The sequence below is a fragment of the Chiloscyllium punctatum genome, chromosome 42 (assembly GCF_047496795.1).
Source record: "Chiloscyllium punctatum isolate Juve2018m chromosome 42, sChiPun1.3, whole genome shotgun sequence".
Classification (NCBI taxonomy): Eukaryota; Metazoa; Chordata; class Chondrichthyes; order Orectolobiformes; family Hemiscylliidae; genus Chiloscyllium; species Chiloscyllium punctatum.
In genome coordinates this window covers 24392026-24410727 of record NC_092780.1, presented here as the reverse complement: position 1 = coordinate 24410727, position 18702 = coordinate 24392026, and the positions used below count along the sequence as shown (strand labels likewise).

General features: G+C 44.6%; 1 protein-coding gene across 2 annotated transcripts in view; it reads right to left on the bottom strand.

The window, feature by feature from the left end:
* samd14 (sterile alpha motif domain containing 14) overlaps nt 1–18702 on the bottom strand; it is a 214208-nt gene that overhangs the window by 178851 nt on the left and 16655 nt on the right. The window contains exons 1-2 of one of the 2 annotated variants that reach the window (XM_072561667.1): nt 18519–18612; nt 18284–18336 (exon numbers count right to left, since the gene is read on the bottom strand). The exons of the other annotated variant lie outside the window; for it this stretch is intronic. Coding sequence (XP_072417768.1) covers nt 18284–18323 — 40 coding nt within the window. The 5' untranslated portion in view covers nt 18324–18336; nt 18519–18612. Of the gene's footprint in view, nt 1–18283; nt 18337–18518; nt 18613–18702 lie in introns of those variants that run through there. 2 annotated transcript variants of the gene reach the window in all.

Here is an 18702-nt window from a genome sequence, read left to right as displayed (position 1 = left end):
ATAACCACGCATCATGTGATTTTCAGCCATCGTAGAAATTGAACTTGTACTGTTGGGAACATATGCCACCGCAATCCAGCCATCTAGCCAGTTGAGCTAACCTGCACTGTTGGGAATGGGAGGGAGCTGGTGTTTAAACTTACAAAAGAAATATTGTGTACCATCTACAAAATTGATAACAATAATTCGCTAAGACTCTTTTGATGCGAAATACATTATGGGAGATCATAGGAACTTTACTGATATTAATGTCTTCTAAGGAAAAAGCATATAGTTCTGGTACTATTGCAACATTCCATTAAACCAGAGTTTAGTACCTATTCATAATGCAGACCAGATTTTCCTTCTGTTCTTTCATCCATGATTAATAAATTCAGTCATGGATTATAAACATTCTGGATCCTATGTCAGTGAAGGTCTTTTTGATTGATGGAAAAATTCACAGTGCGGAACAATGACTGCAGGCAGTAGTGCACGATGGGTGCAACATACAGAGCTTCGGATATTTGCTTCAATTGCCATCATTAGAATTAAATATGAGGGGCATAGGTGGCACAGGTATACAATTAGGTAGACTGCTAACCCACCTTTGAATGAAAATCAGCTATTAGCTAATTGAAAAAGAGATCCTCTGAGTGAGATAGGGAAGTATTGGACAGCTTTCAGAAAGGAGTTGACAATGGTGGGGCTAGATTTCAAGAGCAGGTGAGGAGAGGAAGTGGAGGGTACGGTCTTCAGGTAGTGCCTCTCATGTGTAAAGAATGTGCATCTGCCCCCCCCCCACCACCCCCAAGACTGTACCTACCCATTCCTCCTCATCCTTTTAAAACTTCTTTCGAAGTAAGAGCTGTCCACCCCTGTTTACAAGCTCTTGCCTGCCATATTATGCCAGGGGCAACATGTTGGCAGGGTCAATAGGGCTTGGTAACAAACTCAGCTGATCCTTAATTATGTATTTAAATATGATGGCCAAGCTGCCCTTTTAAGTACCTGATCATCTCCCATGTCATGGTAAAAACAATGACTGCAGATGCTGAAAACCAAATACTGGATTAGTGGTGCTGGAAGAGCACAGCAATTCAGGCAGCATCCAACGAGCAGCGAAATCGACGTTTCGGGCAAAAGCCCTTCATCAGGAATAAGGGCAGTGAGCCTGAAGCATGGAGAGATAAGCTAGAGGAGGGTGGGGGTGGGGAGAGAGTAGCATAGAGTACAATGGGTGAGTGGGGGAGGAGATGAAGGTGATAGGTCAAGGAGGAGAGGGTGGAGTGGATAGGTGGAAAAGGAGATAGGCAGGTCAGACAAGTCCGGGCAAGTCAAGGTGACAGTTACTGAGCTGAAAGTTTAAAACTAGGGTGAGGTGGGGGAAGGGGAAATGAGGAAGCTGTTGAAGTCCACATTGATGCCCTGGGGTTGAAGTGTTCCGAGGCGGAAGATGAGGCGTTCTTCCTCCAGGCGTCAGGTGGTGAGGGAGCGGCGGTGAAGGAGGCCCAGGACCTCCATGTCCTCAGCAGAGTGGGAGGGGGAGTTGAAATGTTGGGCCACGGGGCGGTTTGGTTGATTGGTGCGGGTGTCTCGGAGATGTTCCCTAAAGCGCGCTGCTAGGAGGCGCCCAGTCTCCCCAGTGTAGAGGAGACCGCATCGGGAGCAACGGATACAATAAATGATATTGGTGGATGTGCAGGTGAAACTTTGATGGATGTGGAAGGCTCCTTTAGGGCCTTGGATAGAGGTGAGGGAGGAGGTGTGGGCACAGGTTTTACAGTTCCTGCGGTGGCAGGGGAAAGTGCCAGAATGGGAGGGTGGGTCGTTGGGGGGTGTGGACCTGACCAGGTAGTCACGGAGGGAACGGTCTTGGCGGAAGACGGAAAGGGGTGGGGAGGGAAATATATCCCTGGTGGCGGGGTCTTTTTGGAGGTGGCAGAAATGTCGGTGGATGATTTGGTTGATGCGAAGGTTTGTAGGGTGGAAGGTGAGCACCAGGGGCGTTCTGTCCTTGTTACGGTTGGAGGGGTGGGGTCTGAGGGCGGAGGTGCGGGATGTGGACGAGATGCGTTGGAGGGCATCTTTAACCACGTGGGAAGGGAAATTGCGATCTCTAAAGAAGGAGGCCATCTGGTGTGTCCTATGGTGGAACTGGTCCTCCTGGGAGCAGATACGGCAGAGGCGGAGAAATTGGGAACACGGGATGGCATTTTTGCAAGAAATAGGGTGGGAAGAGGTGTAATCCAGGTAGCTATGGGAGTCGGTGGGTTTGTAAAAAATGTCGGTGTCAAGTTGGTTGTCATTAATGGAGATGGAGAGGTCCAGGAAGGGGAGCGAGGTGTCAGAGATAGTCCAGGTAAATTTAAGGTCAGGGTGGAATGTGTTGATGAAGTTGATGAATTGCTCAACCTCCTCGCAGGAGCACGAGGTGGCGCCAATGCAGTCATCAATGTAGTGGAGGAAGAGGTGGGGAGTGGTGCCGGTGTAATTACGGAAGATCAACTGTTCTACATAGCCAACAAAGAGACAGGCATAGCTGGGGCCCATATGTGTGCCCATGGCTACGCCTTTGGTCTGGAGGAAGTGGGAGGATTCAAAGAAGAAATTGTTAAGGGTGAGGACCAGTTCGGCCAAACAAATGAGAGTGTCAGTGGAAGGGTACTGTTGGGGACGTCTGGAGAGGAAAAAACGGAGGGCTTGGAGGCCCTGGTCATGGCAAATGGAGGTGTAGAGGGATTGGATATCCATGGTGAAGATAAGGCGTTGGGGGCCGGGGAAACGGAAGTCTTGGAGGAGGTGGAGGGCGTGGGTGGTGTCTCGAACGTATGTGGGGAGTTCCTGGACTAGGGGGGATAGAACAGTGTCAAGGTAGGTAGAGATGAGTTCAGTGGGGCAGGAGCATCATCGCTGATGCCACACGCTCAGTGACTTCCGCCACCCCTACTGCCATGATCACCACCACTTCCACCCTCACCAGCGACACTCACCTGCATTCTGCTGACACGCCCCCCACAGACCCCACTGTCACTATCCCCACACCCCAGAACCCCGAGGGCAACATTACCCCAGCTCATGCCTCCACCCCCATTCCCCCCACCATCACACCCACTCCAGGTACTGGCTCCGACCCCACTCCCAGCTCCACACCCGCACCAGATCCCAGCTCCCGGCCCTGCCGAGTTTTCACCATCCCTCCAGACCTTCCACTCACTGAGGATGAACGATCAGTCCTCAGCAAAGGACTCACCTTCATCCCCCTCCGTCCACGCATCAATGAATTTAATACACGACGTGACATCGAACAATTCTTCCGTCCCCTCCGCCTCTGAGCTTACTTTCACAATCAGGACTCCCGCCCACCTTCCGAGGACCCCTTTGCCCACCTCCAACACACTGCATCCACCTGGACACCCCGCGCTGGCCTATTACCTGCCCTCGACCTCTTCATTTCCAACTGCCGCCGGGACATTAACCGCCTCAACCTGTCGTCCCCCCTCACCCACTCCAAACTCTCACCCTCACAACGCGCAGCCCTCCAATCCCTCTGCTCCAATCCCAACCTCACCATCAAGCCAGCGGATAAAGGGGGCGCAGTGGTAGTCTGGCGCACTGACCTCTACACCGCTGAAGCCAAACGTCAACTCGAGGACACCTCTTCCTATTGCTCCCTCGACCATGACCCCACCCCCCATCACCAAACCATCATCTCCCAGACCATACAGAACCTCATCACCTCAGGAGATCTCCCACCCACAGCTTCCAACCTCATAGTCCAGGAACCCCGCACTGCCCGGTTCTACCTCATTCCCAAGATCCACAAGCCTGACCACCCTGGCCGACCCATTGTCTCAGCATGCTCCTGCCCTACTGAACTCATCCCAACCTACCTTGACACTGTCCTATCCCCCCTAGTCCAGGAACTCCCCACATATGTTCGAGACACCACCCACGCACTCCACCTTCTCCAAGACTTCCGTTTCCCCGGCCCCCAACGCCTTATCTTCACCATGGATATCCAATCCCTCTACACCTCCATTCGTCATGACCAGGGCCTCCAAGCCCTCCGTTTTTTCCTCTCCAGACGTCCCCAACAGTACCCTTCCACTGACACTCTCATTTGTTTGGCCGAACTGGTCCTCACCGTTAACAATTTCTCCTTTGAATCCTCCCACTTCCTCCAGACCAAAGGCGTAGCCATGGGCACACGTATGGGCCCCAGCTATGCCTGTCTCTTTGTTGGCTATGTAGAACAGTTGATCTTCTGTAATTACACCGGCACCACTCCCCACCTCTTCCTCCGCTACATTGATGACTGCATTGGCGCCACCTCGTGCTCCTGCGAGGAGGTTGAGCAATTCATCAACTTCACCAACACATTCCGCCCTGACCTTAAATTTACCTGGACTATCTCTGACACCTCGCTCCCCTTCCTGGACCTCTCCATCTCCATTAATGACAACCAACTTGACACCGACATTTTTTACAAACCCACCGACTCCCATAGCTACCTGGATTACACCTCTTCCCACCCTATTTCTTGCAAAAATGCCATCCCGTATTCCCAATTTCTCCGCCTCTGACACACCAGATGGCCTCCTTCTTTAGAGACCGCAATTTCCCTTCCCACGTGGTTAAAGATGCCCTCCAACGCATCTCGTCCACATCCCGCACCTCCGCCCTCAGACCCCACCCCTCCAACCGTAACAAGGACAGAACGCCCCTGGTGCTCACCTTCCACCCTACAAACCTTCGCATCAACCAAATCATCCACCGACATTTCCGCCACCTCCAAAAAGACCCCGCCACCAGGGATATATTTCCCTCCCCACCCCTTTCCGCAAAGACCGTTCCCTCCGTGACTACCTGGTCAGGTCCAAACCCCCCTACGACCCACCCTTCCATTCTGGCACTTTCCCCTGCCACCGCAGGAACTGTAAAACCTGTGCCCACACCTCCTCCCTCACCTCTATCCAAGGCCCTAAAGGAGCCTTCCACATCCATCAAAGTTTCACCTGCACATCCACCAATATCATTTATTGTATCCGTTGTTCCCAATATGGTCTCCTCTACATTGGGGAGACTGGGCGCCTCCTAGCAGAGCGCTTTAGGGAACATCTCCGAGACACCCGCACCAATCAACCAAACCGCCCCGTGGCCCAACATTTCAACTCCCCCTCCCACTCTGCCGAGGACATGGAGGTCCTGCGCCTCCTTCACCGCCGCTCCCTCACCACCTGACGCCTGGAGGAAGAACGCCTCATCTTCCGCCTCGGAACACTTCAACCCCAGGGCATCAATGTGGACTTCAACAGTTTCCTCATTTCCCCTTCCCCAACCTCACCCTAGTTCTAATCTTTCAGCTCAGTAACTGTCACCTTGACTTGCCCGGACTTGTCCGACCTGCCTATCTTCTTTTCTACCTATCCACTCCACCCTCTCCTCCTTGACCTATCACCTTCATCTCCTCCCCCACTCACCCATTGTACTCTGTGCTACTCTCTCCCCACCCCCACCCTCCTCTAGCTTATCTCTCCATGCTTCAGGCTCACTGCCTTTATTCCTGATGAAGGGCTTTTGCCCGAAACGTCGATTTCGCTGCTCGTTGGATGCTGCCTGAATTGCTGTGCTCTTCCAGCACCACTAATCCCATGTCATGGTGTTGAGCTTTGGAGAGAGTGGGAAGGTTGTGGGTGGGAAGGTAGTGCATTGACACCTTCTCAGAATAATGTGAGGCTGGAGAAATGGTGTACCAAGGACGGGTTTAGATTCTTGAGGTATTGGGACCATTTCTGGGGAAGGTGGGATCCGTACAAGCCTGACAGATTGCACTTGGCCAGAGCTAGGGCAAGTATCCTTACGGATTTTTTTTCGCTAGTTCAGTTGGTGACTTCTCCTGCTTCACATGGTTCCACATTCCTGTCAAAGTCATTCTTAGCAGGGCAATGTAAAATGCAGCCCTAGGCTGTACATCGTATTGGTAACCATTCCCAAACTGCCTGCTTTGGAACACTTGAGAGGAATTTCAAGTCCCAAATATTCCAAATGACCACTTTCATCCAGTACCATTACTTATCAAACTTGATATAGCTGTCGACAGTATGATGCTTAGAATGTGACAACCAGAAACCATGTACTAACTTAGCAGTTAAAATTTTGGCGTAAAATGTACTCTTTTGGTAGCAGACAACATGCTTGCAATAAAAACCGAAAGAACTGCTGTAAATCAGAAGGACAAACAAAAATTGCTGGAAAAGCTCAGCAGAGTTAAAAATTTAGTGTCGAGTGACCCTTCCTTTGAAAATGCTTGCAATATTCTTCCAGTTAATCGTCATTAAAAAGAAAAATCTGTACATTTTCAGAGCAGCACTCAATTTCAACAACACGACTGGCCTCTGCTTTTTGGCCTTGCATTCTTCCTCAGTGATTGGGTACAAATTTGGATAACAATGAACAACAATGTTGCTCATTCTTTAACTACTGTCAATGACAATGAGAGACAAAGATTAGCTACACTTGTTAGTCACTACTGCGCACTATTTTTTCAGCTTGGAAAAAAGGTTTCATACATTTCTACTTAACATGGAGACATGAATAGGAGCAGGAGTAGGCCCTTTGGTCCCTCAAATCTACTCCACCATGCAATAATATCGAGGTTAATTGGGCTGTGACCTTAATTCCACATTCTGCCTACCTCCAATAACCTTTGAGTACCTTGTTAGTTAAGAATCTATCGACCTCTGCCTGAAAGATATTCAAGGACTCAATGTCTACTGCTCTCTGGGGAAGAGAATTCCACAGACTCATGAGCCACTGAAAAAAAATCTCCTTGACTCAAGCAAATTATTTTTGACTGTTTTTACAACAAACTGTATTCCATTTCTGCAGACAACTTGCCCTCTTTGTCTCTAACCTCTCATGAATCTGCAGAAAATAAACGTAAGCTTTATTTGTTCTTTGGTATGCTTTTTTGTTGGTATGAAAAACATGTGTTTTTATGATTGTCTGTCTGTTGCATTAATATTTACAAGCTCACTGTAATGATAAGTGCATGCTGTCAGGCAAATGGAGGCTAACAGAGGAGACTGAACATTATCTTCTTTCACCTCCACTTCTGAACACCCTTGGACAGATATCACACAAATTGATTATAGTTCCAAGCTGTACAGTCTACAGCTCAACATGGTGCATTCTATGCTGCAACAGCATGATATTTTCTATGGCACACACCAGCCATCCTTATGGCACACTGGTTCCAGTAATTAGTAAGTACTAACAGATGCTCAATTGTGCATGGTGTACACAGTGGACTCAGACTAGATATAATCTAGGTTGAAGAATGCCAGGACATTTTGAATGAAGACTCTTCAAAGTCATTAGTGAGTGGAAACATTTTGCTTTTTTCACTGATGTAGTTTCATACTGATTGTCCTGTTGGTTTAATTGCATTCACATCAGTAGTTGCACAGTCTGACTCATGCTCAGTCACACTTATTGCCATAGCACTTCATGATAAATACAAATGTAGTTATCTCTAGGCTACCACAAGAGCCATGTGCTAATAAGAGCAGGTATAAGAGGATAGATCAGGCTAATGTGAGGCTGGAGAAATGGTGTACCAAGGAGGGGTTTAGATTCTTGAGGTATTGGGACCATTTCTGGGGAAGGTGGGATCCGTACAAGCCTGACAGATTGCACTTGGCCAGAGCTAGGGCATGTATCCTTACGAGGTTCTTTTTTCGCTAGTTCAGTTGGTGAAGTTTGAAAATAGTACAGCAAAGGGATGGGAACCAAAGTATACATTTAGCTGGGTCAGATTCAGATCAGGAAACATGAATTAGGATATTAGTTAGTGATGTAGTTAGCAACTGAGAAAGACAAATGGAACAAGGATTGAAAAACATCCAGAAAAGGAGACTGATGGGGTTGAGCTTTTTGTGCTTTAAGTCAAGGAGTATTGAAAACAAAGCAGGTGAACTAAGGGCACAGGTAGACACATGGCAGCAGGATACCATTGCTATAATGGAAACCTGGCTAAAGCAGGAAACAAATTGACAGCTCAATATCCCTGGTGATAGAGTTTCATATACGATAGAGTGGGTAACAATAAAGGAAAGAATTGGAAGTGGGGAACAACAACAGAAGGAATTGGAAATGGGTAACAATATAGGAAGCAGTATTGAATAAAGAATCAATTACATTTCGAGAAGAGATGGTTTACTAAGCAGGTTAACAAATGAGGCTTTTTAGGTTGAGCCTAGGAATAGAAAAAGGGGAAAACACACAACTAAGAGTACACTACAGAACCCCAGATAGTAAGAAGAACATATATGCAGAAAAAATTCTGCTTGTAGGATTAAGTGGGCAATAATGGTAGCAAACATTAACTGTCCAATATCAACTGGGTTTTCACAATAGAAGGGACATTGAGGGTGAAAAATTCATGTACTGAGTCCAGTAACCTTTTTTTTAAAACAGTACATGACAAGCCCAATGAGAGGCGAGGCAATGAAGATAAGCAAGTGGTTGAAGTGACATGGACAACCATTATCAGGAATAGAGGCCACAAGTCAGTTAGATTTAGTATTATTATGGAAGAGTACAGAGATAAATCAGGAACAAAAATTTAAAACTGGAGGAAGGCAAACTTAAAAAACAGAAGTCATTTGGCTGAGGTGGATTGGACAGGACTGATCAGGAGTTATCAGTGATAACCTCGTGGGAGGCGCCAAAAAGTGAGATCCTCAGGGCTCAAAGCAGACATGCCCCCTCTGAAAACAAGAATGGTACTGCCAAATCCAAACCCCCATGGTTATCTGGAAAAATACAGGGGAAGGTTAAACTGGAAAAGAAAGCTTATGATGGTCACAAAAAACTCAACACTGCAGGTTCACAACAGGAGTTTAGAAGGTACAGGGATCAAGTAAAGAAAGAAAGAAGCAAATCAAAGAGACATCATGAAAAAATATTAGCAAGCAAAGGAAAACCGCAAGATTTTTTACCAGTACATAAAGTACAAAAGGATGGTGAGAGAAAAAGTGGGATCCATCAGAGATGAAGAGGGGGGAACTTGCGTGAAGATGCAGAGTATATGAGAAGAGTTTTAAATACAGTTTTTGGCTCTGCAGTCATAAAGGGAAGGGATGATGTGGATATAGTAATCCAAGAGGAGCACTGTGAAATATTGGACAAAATAATCAGAATGAGAGAGGAAATGTTACAGGAGTTGGAATCCTTGAAAATGGATAAGTCATCAGGGCTGGATGGTTGTTCCTTCGCATATTGAAGGAAGTCAGGGAGGAAATAGCAGATGCTCTGAGGATTATTTTCCAATCTTCACTAGATACAGGGAAGGTGCTGGAGGAACTGCAGGATTGCCTGACCTGTCTGCTTGCTTAGATGTAAAAGGTATAGAGAATGAAGAATAGACCATTATTTCCACTATCTTAAATCAATACTTATCCCTCAGTCAAAATCAGGAAACAGCTACCTGATCACGATCACATTACTGCTGTGGATGTTGCCTGGGTGCAGTTTGGCTGCTATGGTTCCTGTATCATAACAATGAATACACTACAAAGTCACCTCATTGACTGAGAATGAGTCAATTTCAAACTTTTTCACTTTTGAATTAAAGTATGGTGCTCACTGAGTGGCCATTTTCTGACCTTTGATTTGAGTTGGTTTATTGTCATGACATGTACCTAAGGAAAGTGAAAAGCTTAGTTTTGCAAGTGGTACAGGCAGATCATAGCATGTAAGGACACACAGATCATGGAGTGTTCAGACAGAGTGAGGCAGACAATGTTACACTGCACAGAAGGTACTCAAAGCAAGGTCAACATTAGCAAGATCGATATGATTTGAAATTAGAGAGTTCCAAGCAGCAGTCTAAACAAGCTGTTCTTGAACCTGTTGGTGCATTCATTCAAACTTCAGTATCTTCTGTCTGATGGAAGACGTTGGAAAAGAGCATTACTGAGATGGGAGGGGTCCTCTGATGTTGACAGCCTTTCCATGGCATTGAAATAGAATCCATGGATGGGAGGTTGGCTTCCTTGATGGTCCGGGCTGTGCACACAACTTTCTGTAGTTTCTTATTGTCCTGGGCAGAGCAGTTGCTATACCAGGCCATTATGCACCTGGATAGAATGCTTTCTATGGTGCATCTGTAAAATTTAGTGCGGGTCCTTATGGATATGTCGAAATTCCTAAGCCACCTGAGGAAGAAGAGGCATTGTTGTGTCTTCTTGACTGTCATGTCTATGTGGAAGGTCCTCGACAGATTGTTGGTTATTGTCACTTCGAGGAACTTGATGCTCTCAACCCTGTCCACCTTTGCCCCAGTGATGTAGGTGGGGGCATGTCCTCCTCCTTTCTTCCTGAAGTCAATGATCAGTTCTTCTGTTTTGCCAAAGTTGAGCGAGAGGTTGTTACCACTGCACTATGTCACCAAGCCTTCTATCTCCTTCCTGTATTCTGACTCATTGTTGTTTGATATCTGTCCTACCATAGTGGTATCGTCAACAATCTTGTAGATGGCACTCATTTGGAATTTGGCTACATAGTTGTGGGTGTGCAGGGAGTACAATAGGGGGCTGAGAATGCATTCTTGAGAGGCACCAGTGTTGAGGGACTGCAGCCGTAAACCTTCTGCACACACCTCATCTGAGGATAAAGTTTGTGAACCTTCAGAGGACTCTCAGCAAGGCTTGTTCTCTAACACCCTTCACTGAACATTGAGGTTTTGGTAAAAGCAGAAAAGGTAACTGCAGGCTGAAGACTAGAAGTGAAGACCATGCCAATAGGTACATGCATATTTTATGTGGAGTTGAATATTTGAAGCATTGAGTATTACCATTGGGCAGAAGTTAATTGGGAAGGTAAAGTTAATTCCAGCACGTTGTGCAATTATTGAGAGACAAATGCATGCATATTAGGTGATAGTGAGAAGGAGGATTCACCTTCTGAGTCAGGAGGATCTCATCGTTAAGATTTATCTCCATGGTAGGAATCTGATGTTTTGCAGCCTTGTTCGATTCAGTCACCACACCTACCATTATTGTTGCCATCTCTGGGAGCAGAAAAATGTACCTTTGTGGTGGTTATGAAAAGTGTCATCTAAATTCAAGTGGTTATTTTACTTTTTCAAATGGAGCAAGGAAGGAAGTGTTTTCCAATCAAGACTTCCTCATTCAAACACTATAGGAGTTTAATTCCACTCATCCATTCCTGGGCTTCTAGTAGACATGATGCACGGATCAGGCAGGAGAAAGTGAGGACTGCAGATGCTTTTTCCTAGCCCCACACCCACTCCCATTTATCTCTCAGCTTCCCGGCCTACAAGCCTCATTCTTGATGAAGGGCTTATGCCTGAAACGTCGATTGTCCTGCTCCTCGGATACTGCCTGACCAGCTGTGCTTTTCCAGCAGCACACTCTTGACCCTGATTTTACCTCATACTCCCTTGAGGAGGTTGAACAGTTAATCAAATTCACCAACATCTTCTACCCAGCCCTCAAATTCACCTGGACCATCTCAGACATCTCCCTCCCCTTCCTGGACCTCTCCATTTCCATCTCTGATGACCGACTCACCACGGACATCTACTACAAACCCACCGACTTCCACAGCTACCTGGACTACACCTCCTCTCACCCTGCCTCCTGTAAAAATGCCATCCCTTATTCCCAATTCCTCCACCTCCAATGTATCTGCTCCCAGGAAGACCAAATACATCACAGAAAATCCTAGATGTCTTCCTTCTTCAAAGACTGCAATTTCCCCTCCCATGTGGTTGATGTACCCTCCAGCGCATCTCCTCCACTTCCCGACCTCCGCCCCTGAATCCCACCCCTCCAAATGCAACAAGGACTGGTCCTCATCTTCCACCCTACCAACTTCCGGATATATTGCATCATCCTCCACCACTTCTGCCATCTACAAACAGATTCCACCACTAGGGATATATTTCCCACCTCACTCCTATCTGTGTTTCAGAGAGACCATTCCCTCCACGACTCCTTATCAGATCCACACCCCACCATCCCACACCCAACTCCCGGCACCTTCCACTGCCACCACAGGAAGTACACAACCTGCGCCCAAACCTCCCCCATCACCTCCATCCAATACCCCAAAGGATCCTTCCACATCTGATAGAAATTTATTTGTGCTTCCACACACGTAATCGACTGTCTCTGTTACACCCAATGTGCTCTCCTCTACTTCGGGGTGACAGGATGCCAATTTGCCGATTGTTTCAGAGAACATCACTGGGACAACCCCACCAACCAACCCCACCGCTCCGTTGCTGAACACTTTAACTTCTCCTCCTACTCCACCAAGAACATGCAGGTCATGGACTTCTTCCATTGCAAAATCCTAACCACCTGATGCCTGGAGAAAGAACGCCTCATCTTCCGCCTTGTGACCCTCCAACCACATGGGATCAATGTGGATTTCACCAGTTCCTTCATTTGCCCTCCCCCCACCTTATCCCAGTCCCAAGCCTCCAACTCAGCACCACTCTCTTGACCTGTCCATCTTCCTTCCCACCAATCTGCTCCACCCTATCACCTTTCCCTCCCCCCCAACCTTCACCAACCTATCACATTCCCAGCTACCTTTCCCTTAGCCCCACCCCCCTCCATTTATCTCTCATTCCCCTTAGCCCACAAGCCTCATTCCTGATGAAGGGCTTATGCCTGAAATGTCGATTGTCTTGTTCCTAGATGCTGCCTGACCCACTGTGCTTTTCCAGCACTGCACTCTCGGCATGGATTTGGCACCTAGTTTGTAAAATTGAGGCAGGTCTGATACTGGGCCTTGTTGTAATGTGCAGCAACTTAAATCAAGAGAAATGGACAATGCTACATTTGGGAAGTGATGAGTGGTACTGAGAATCAGCACTCCCCCTTCCTTTTGAATACAAAATTGATATTTCAAATTCTAAAGAAGAAATAGTTTTTAAATTACAACTGCAATGTCAGCCAGAAATCCTAAAGTGTGTAATAATCCGTTCACTTGGCTTCGCAAGGAGTCTATTACCAATTCCTGAGAAATCATCAACCCAATATCAGGTTGGACAACATTCATGCATGTTAGGAAATGGACAATAGACTGAAAAATGTTTCTTATTCTATGTCTAGAAAGCAGACACAAAGTCCAACTTCTCCAGGAATGATATGAGTTCAGAGAAGGCATGAGGGAAAATAGGTAAGAGACGATAGAAAAACACAGGATTAGAGCTAAGGTAGCAGAGAAAAGCAGCAAAGACAAATGAATGGATAGTGACTGTCATTGTGACAAAGAATTTGTGTATTCCTTTGACTCTTCAACATTAAGGTGAAGAGGAAAAGAAAGAAAGTTTTAAACAAATGGTTAATTGTGCAGAATAGAAATGAGAGTTAACATCACTGATGGCTACTCTTCAAGTGAACAATGAGGCTCAAAGCTGCTTTCTTGATATGAACTAACCAGATCTGATGATACATCGAAATATCAAATGTATATCAGATATGTATAAGTCTTCATTCTTTGGACTAGAATTATCCCTACCCTCAGAAGAAAGGCTAAGATCAGATAGATCAGAGGTTTCATTGGAGAGACACATCAAAGTTGAAGTTGTTGTATTGGGTATTTGTTCTGAAAGTATTAATGTTAGACATAGGATTAAATTGTACTAAGTTTGATGATGTCATATCACCTTTGTTGGGGAATCCAGGTGAACGGTTCTGGATTTCATTGGGAAGACATGTCTCAGATATGTCTCCCAGTAGACCTGGTTACAATGTCTAACTTGCTAGAACTTATACCTAATAGCTTTCATGGACTACGCTGCACCTTGTTAAGAGTCTCTTCTTGTTAAGACTCATTGATTTTTATTCTTCTATCACTGTAAAACTAAAATACTTTCAATCTAGACAGGGAAAGAGGAATGGTGGCAGCCTTCTTCGACACAAAAATATCACAGATGTGGGAGAATGTTGAACAGATTGGATCTGCAGAAATACTAGTGGAATGGAAGGGTCAAATCTCAGCAGCTAGCAGCTTTAACTTGCAAATATGACTTGAGGGAAGAGTTTCTCCGAAAGTGAACTGGAGGAAATAGAGTAACAAGGAGATATATGGATGTGTGCTCTGAGAGGTCCAAGCAAGTGAATAAAGATGTCTTGTCTGTGACTGAGACAATTGGGAATTAGAGAGGCATGAATAATATGGTGTGGTTGAGGAAGAGACTGTGAATATGGACATCCACGTTTATATCAGAAGAAAGGATTTAAGGAGGACAAGGCATGGAAATGACAGAGGTATGATCAAGGTGCAATTTAAAAAACAACGCATGCCACCAACATTCAGCTGCCATATTGCAAAGTGTGAGCGAGGAGGAGACAGAGGATATGTGGGGCAGAACTCAAAGGAGTGCATGAAGTTGGTGAGGATGAGGATTTTATAGAAGATGTGGAAATGGGTGAGGTGTTTGTAAGAGAAAAAGATATGACAGAAGTAGGAAGAAAGACTAAAGAGTGAATTGATAATCTAACACAGCAACAGTTTAGGTTGAGACACTGTTGGAAAGATATAGGCAAGGTATGAGGGTGAATTGAGCTTAGTCAAAGTCAGGACATCTATGTAAAAGTCCACAATCAATTACTGAGCAAGATTTTCATTTGTGAATGAATTGGCATTCTGCAGGAAAATGTGGAGAGCTGAGTTGATTATTAACAATGCAGACCCTAAAAGATAATGGTCGGTAGAACAAGTTGGGCAGCTTGATTGCAGCGCCCCCCCACCCCTCCCCAACCCACCCCCCACATCCCCCATAGCCACACTGTGTGCAAAGATAGGTGAAGGATAAGGACAGAATAACTGGGGATGGCCCTTAGAAGAAGGTACCTGGAGACTCATTCCTAGTTTCCCTGAGCTGATTAAAAACTAAGTACATTACTGTGAAATAGGCATCATACAAAGGCCATGGTAAGGTTCCTTTCTTGAAGTGAGTGAACCAATTAACTTCTTATGACTCTCTGAAAGCTTTCATGGTTATTTTTCTTAATTATAATCAAGAAATTACTTTATCGACTTTACTTGAAGAACATGCCATGATTAGAGCTCATTAATTTAGGATTGCCAGTCCCATGCCAGAACCACTAGTCTAGAATATCCTACAGATGGCAGAGACTCAATTATTGCTAAGTTCCCATCCATTATATGTTTCTGTGGATTCAAGGCTTGTTGCATAATATATCCACCTACAAATTGATAGGTTTCCTACGAAGTAATGCAATTGGGGTAAGTATTTGACATAGTCTAAGTTCTTTCACTTGTACCTTTGCAGCATTGGGTCACCTGTACAATTTGACCATTCAGCATTCCTGAGAGCCCGAGAGGAATAACATGTTGCAAAACTGTAATAGAACACCTGCAAAAGCCAAGATCTTCTTCTAAATCCTCATAGTTAGGACTGGTGCCTCTGCTGTATTTTTGCAGATTGGGGCAGCAACCCTCAATATACAAATCCTGGGATTTATCTGTCCAACTGGACCTCCAAATGCACTATGGACTCACAAATTGAATATACATCAACTGTTTGGACAAAATGGGAAAGTGCAAGGGTTAACTTGATTTCAAACCCCACATCTTTGATTCCGGTTTATCATCCATGCTGAAAACATGCAAATTAATTTGAGAGCCACTGAACTTTCAGCAGGCAAAGGGGTCATATTATTAACTGCAACATAATATAGAAGGTTGACTAGTGGAAATACAATTAATATTTTCGTGATCGCAATGGCATTTTAATACAGCAGTGGCTGTTGTCAGAAAAACTGTGGAAAGGAAAATGTACACGTAGCAGACAGAAAATGATGTCCACAGATACTGGATCATTAGAAAAATTGCATGGGTTTAAGTAACATTAAAAAAAATGTTAATTCAAAGTGTGGTGCATTAATACCATCTATTTCTAACAAAATACTAGCCACAGGAAGCTCCTGTGGCCAAAAAAGTAAAAGACCCCTTGATATGTATCCTATCAAGAATAGTGCTATTGATTTGAGTGATTCAGTGTTTGCAAATAATTATTGGGAGTTCTAAAGCAGTTGGCAAATATGCAAAATGATAATGGCATTTATATAAATGATTTGGATATAAAAATAGGAGGTATAGTTCGTAAATTTATAGATGACACCAAAATTGGAGGTGTAGTGGTCAGTGAAGAAGGTTACCTCAGATTACAACGGGATTTTGATCAGATGGGCCAATGGGCTGAGGAGTTTAATTTAGATAAATGCGAGGTGCTGCATTTTGGAAAAGCAAATCTTAGCAGGACTTATACTGAACAGAGAGACCTTAGAGTGCAGGTTCATAACTCCTTGAATGTTGAGTCAATGCTTCCTTTCCTGATCAGAGTATTGAGTACAGGAGTTGGGAGGTCGTGTTGAGGCTGTACAGGACATTAGTTAGGCTACTTTTGGAATATTGCATGCAATTATGATCTCCTTCCTTTCAGAAGGATGTTGTGAAACTTGAAAGGGTTCAGAAAAGATTTATAAGGATGTTACCAGGGTTGGAGGATGTGAGCTGTAGGAAGACATTAAATAGCCTGGGGCTGTTTTCCCTGGGGCGTCGAAGACTGAGGGGTGACCTTATGGAGGTTTATAGAATCATGAGGGACGGGATAGGGTAAGTAGACAAGGTCTTTTCCCTCATGTGGTGGAATCCAGAACCAGAGAGGTAGGTTTAGGGTGAGAGGGGTAAGACATAAAAAGGACTTAAGGACTTTTTCACACAAAGGGTGATGCATGTATGGAATGAGCTGCCAGAGGAAGTGGTGGAGGCTGGTACAATTGCAACAGTTAAAAGGCATCTGGATGGGTACATGAATAGGAAGGGTTAAGTGGGATATGGACCAAGTGCTGGCAAATGGGACTAGATTAGGTTGGGATATTTGGCCGGCATGGACGAGTTGGACCAAAGGATCTGTTGCCTTGCTGTATATCTCTATGATGCTATGACTCGATTTGCTGTTCGGTGGTTAGGATCCAGAAGTACTAAGGGGAATCATAAAGATGTAGCGCCACAGTTATTACTGTATGTGAATAAGTCCCAGTTGTGATAATAAGCTGCAGTTTTCAAATAGAGAATATCATCTTGGTTGGGAAGACTTCAGCTACCCAATTATTTGGTTAATATTCTGCGAATTAAACAAATTCAATTTAGGCCCTCTTTGGTTTGTTCTCATACTGCTAACCAAAAAGAAAATCTGTCTGCATGAGTCACCATACTACGCTTCAATGATGTTATTAATGTAGGACCTACTAAAGTTGTTCACACGAATATACCAAATTATTTTTGAGGAAGAAGTGTCACAGACTAATTGGAGAAGTAATACATTAACTCATTCAAGTAACAATGTGGTTGGTTCATTTTACAGGTTACCTTATCAATTCATCCAAGACTTGACATAATGATTGCCACTGACAATTCCAGACATGGGTGAAGTTTATACAGATCCTCATTACACCATCAGAGACGTGAACTGTATCTAAAACATTTAACATAAGTATTGACAAACAATGCTCCTTGTTAAATCTTTTGACCTGTGATTTTTTTTCTGATTTCTTCCACCTACTTTTTACTTGCTATCTCTACAACATAACCACACATGACTGTTACCAAGATGAACTATATAATGGGTATCAGTGAGTGACTTCCATCGTATCAATGTTTTAAGAAACCTTGTAGCTATCAAGCTGACAATCATATCAAACATAAGCTATTTCATGTTAAACAGCATTTGTTTCAGTCACACAAGCAGAGTATTGCCAGAAGAGGCTGTATCATGCTGACCAGTCTCAATAAGAAAGTTCCTTTTCACATCCAAAAACAATTCATCAGTGCTATCTACTTAACATGAAGTAGTTAAAAGATCAACCATTATCTTTGAGACATAATGCAAACATATGTACATCTCATAAACTGCTCCTCATTATCCTGTCTTGTTAGGTAATGGTTTACAGTTTATCTGTTGTGCTTTTAGATGTCAGATCAGTACCTCATTCATACTTATAGAACCTTTGTTTTAGTCTGGTGCCGTTACAATAAGAATTGTTTGTTTTTCATGGATTTCTTTGTCATATAGTAAAAATGATTTAATTATTGAATGAATCAGATCAAATTACTACTGGACAGTGAAGATGCTAGAGCTGAAACATGCCTCTTAGTCAGAATTTGTTCTGCTGAGCTTTCTGGAAATGGTTAAAAGGCTCAGTTGAAAAATACCTCGGCATCTACTCACCAAAAACCTCATCCGTATCACCTGCTTTTGTGGTAGACATGTTGCAGCTGGGACTGTGGATAAGAAAAGCAGGCCATCAGATAAGGGGCTTTATTTCTGGCCTAACATACAGGGCCAACTAAAATAATCAGTACAACTCTACTCCATGGAACGATGGAAGCTGGCATGCAAGCTGTGAACTGATATAGGGTGGGGGAGGGAAAATAATAGACCATAATAATTAATCAGAACTTACCTGTGGCAGATTCACGGCATGTTAATCACAGCATCTCCCAGCAACTGTACTCTATGGGCTAGCAGAGCTCTTAATGATTGCCCTCCAGCAATATTCCTTCCATCAGCAATATTCAAGAGATGTCTGTGATTCATTCAGGCTCGGGCACTTCAGCATGGGAGCTGCTGATTTGAAGTGAGGTCCG